The sequence below is a fragment of the Ranitomeya imitator genome, chromosome 3 (genome assembly GCF_032444005.1).
Source record: "Ranitomeya imitator isolate aRanImi1 chromosome 3, aRanImi1.pri, whole genome shotgun sequence".
Lineage (NCBI taxonomy): Eukaryota > Metazoa > Chordata > Amphibia > Anura > Dendrobatidae > Ranitomeya > Ranitomeya imitator.
In genome coordinates this window covers 832644739-832647646 of record NC_091284.1, presented here as the reverse complement: position 1 = coordinate 832647646, position 2908 = coordinate 832644739, and the positions used below count along the sequence as shown (strand labels likewise).

Genomic DNA, 2908 nt, shown 5'->3' with positions numbered 1-2908 from the left:
GCAACAACTCACCCCGGAATTGCTGGGAGACGACCAACTGTCTCTCCCTCAACCACTCCTTTTGTGATTCTCCGGGTACTGTCTCCCGGTATAACCTTCCTTGTTCCCAGAACACCTTCTCCTTATCAGTCTCGGAGAAGGGCGTCCCTGCAAGTTGTCTCAAACTCTCTAGGCTCGCATCTGTGTGCAGAGCGGCCTGAAACTCCTGGCTAGGGGAAGCCAGAAGCGACGTCAGGGTCCCTTCCCCACGGGAACCCTCTTGGACCTGCTCTGGGTCCACCTCTGGTTCAGTCACAGTGGTGACTGAGGAGGGTCCGGAAGGCTGACAGTTATCTGCGTTCCGGGCACTCTGACTGCGGGTGACAGCAGCTATGTAGGCTGTCTCCCCGGGGGTTTCTACAGTCCCATCAGCCGGCGCTGCTCTGGGCTCTACCTCCCCATCCACCCCCAACACTTCAGGGGCAGTGCTACTTATGGGCCAGTTACCTTCCTCGGTGGCACTGGTCACTTTCATGGCATCACCTTCCTCACGGTTCCCATGCATCTCCCCATTTCCTGTAGCACCGACACTTGCCCCTGTTAGGGGTTCCTCAGCCGTCTCACTCCGCAGAGCGACGTGGCTGGGCACGCCTGTACCTATGGACACATTAACCTTCACAGAAAAATCATTATCAGGTTCAGCTGGCACAGGTACAACATTTTCACCATCAATCCTAGGGAAAAAATGGTTAATAGATGCATCATTACAAGATAAAGCATGGTCAGGTAACACATGCGATCTCCCATCATCATCATCATCAGGGTTAACTTTACCCTCATTAGTAGATTGGGGAGGGGTGTCAGGGACGTAGTATGCAAACATCCTCCCCAAATCAGTCCCCAACAAAACATCAGTGGGCAAATTATCAGACAGCCCCACTTCCTTCACCCCGCTCCCAGCAACCCAATCAATAAAAACCCGGGCCATCGGTAAGGGACAGCTGATGCCCCTAATCCCAGTGACAGTTAGGGTTTTCCCCGGAATGATTTCTTCAGGGGCCGCCAGTTCGGGTCGGATGAGGGTTCGTTCAGCCCCGGTGTCCTTGAGGCCTGTAGCAACATGGCCTCCCACAGTGACGGGCTGTACGTTGTCACACACCCTCCCAGCCACACCACCCACCAAAAGAACTGCTGCATTAGGCCCTGGGGCCTTGGCTGGGGTGTTCTTCTGCTTGTCTGGGCAGTAGGTACTGATATGACCAGTCTGATTGCAGTGGTAACACTTGCGAGGTTCGGTGGTAGGTCTGGTGCTGTTGGCTACGGGGACAGGACCTCTGGTGTGCTGGCTGGCAGGGGTACTGGCATTGGTTGCAGGCTTACCCCCTCTCCAGCTGGTGGTGACTGGCTTCCGCACTTCCGATCTACGGTTGGCCTCATAGGCATCGGCAATCTGCGCTGCTTTCGTCACGTCTTTGGGTTCTCTGTCCATCACGAACTGTCGCACCTCAGCTGGGCAAAGATGAAAGAACTGGTCTTTGATCATCAGGTCTCGCAGCTGTGCAAAGGTGGTCACTGACAGTCCTTGGGTCCACTGGTCAAAGTGGGTCCCCAGTCCATGCACCACATCACTGTAACTGTCGTGTGGGCCACGTTGGAGGGTCCGGAACTTTCTACGGTACACCTCGGGTGTAAGCTGGTACTTGGCTATCAAAGCCTTTTTGATGGCCTCATAGTCACCATCTTGTTCTTGAGGGAGGGCAGCAAACGCCTCCAGAGCTTTACCTCTCAGCCCTGGTGTCAGGTATCGGGCCCATTCATCTATAGGCAGCCGGTACTGTCTGCAGGCTTTCTCAAAGGCCCGCAGAAAAGTGTCCAAGTCCCCGTCCTTCTCCATAACAGGGAAGTGATCGGGCCGGGGCTTAGGTATCTGAGCGCTGCTGGGCTCACGTCTCTGGGCGGTGGAGGGCATCCCCCCCTGCCGGAGCATCTCCAGTTCATGTTCTCGCTGGGCTTGGCGCTCGGCTCGCTCAGCCTCCCGCTCGGCTCGCTGGGCCTGGGCCTCTCGCTCGGCTCGGGCCTCTTGCCGGTATTGCTGAATCAGCTGCCGACGTCCCTCATGGTCGTCAGTGGGGAATTCTTTCAAGGCCGCCTGCAGGTGGGGGTCCAATTCGCCCGGATCGCTAACAGGGCCAGCATTCAGTGGTTGGACCTCTGCTGCAGCACCATGTTCGCTGGTGCTGGCTTCTGCGGCCTCTGAGCTCTGAGATTGGTCTCGAGCGGCTTCCCATTGCACCAGATCTGCGACCAGTTGGGCTTTGTTTTTGCTTGCAAAGTCAATGTGCTGTGACTTGCATAAGGCGACAAGGGTGTCTCTGGTCTGCTGCTCATAGAAGGTTTCTCCCAGCCCAACCATGGTTGCCAAATAAAAGATAGGATAGAAAAACGAAGAGAAAGGGAGGGGATAATTACCAGTACGCAATTGTCTCACAACTAAAAAGCACTGAGTTCGTTCTCCAAACTTATTTGCGCAGAGTCCTCGCAAGAACTTTCTGCAAGTTTTTAGTGAGAGGAATGATTACTCAAACCAAATCACTAATGCTCTAAGATATCCCACCGCTGCCACCAGTTGTCACGACTCCCCTGACCGCTGTCACCAATGGGTCAGGATTCACACCGTGACCGTCACCCCTACGTCACGGATTGAGGTGACTTTAGGCCAACAGACGGCTATCACATGTGCAGGGGGGCTTATCTTAGTTATCCCTCCACTCCACGATGTGATGAACAAACCACACACAAGGCTATTGACCTCTTGCTTACAGCAGGGGCTTATTCTAGGTATCCCACTGCTTTCAATATACCACGAACTGCAGGGATTTATGTATATCCCGCTTACAGTTCCACTTAACACTTGCAGTTCTCTGGCGTC

The 2908-nt window shown here is 54.5% G+C and overlaps 1 protein-coding gene across 1 annotated transcript; it reads right to left on the bottom strand.

Moving 5' to 3' along the window:
- Positions 1-844: 844 nt before the first annotated feature.
- On the bottom strand, positions 845-1873 carry LOC138672381 (uncharacterized; the record flags this gene model as incomplete). The annotated part of the gene is made up of 1 exon (XM_069760315.1): positions 845-1873. A coding segment is annotated over exon 1 (1029 nt), but the record flags the coding sequence as incomplete, so codon positions are not given.
- Positions 1874-2908: the final 1035 nt, after the last annotated feature.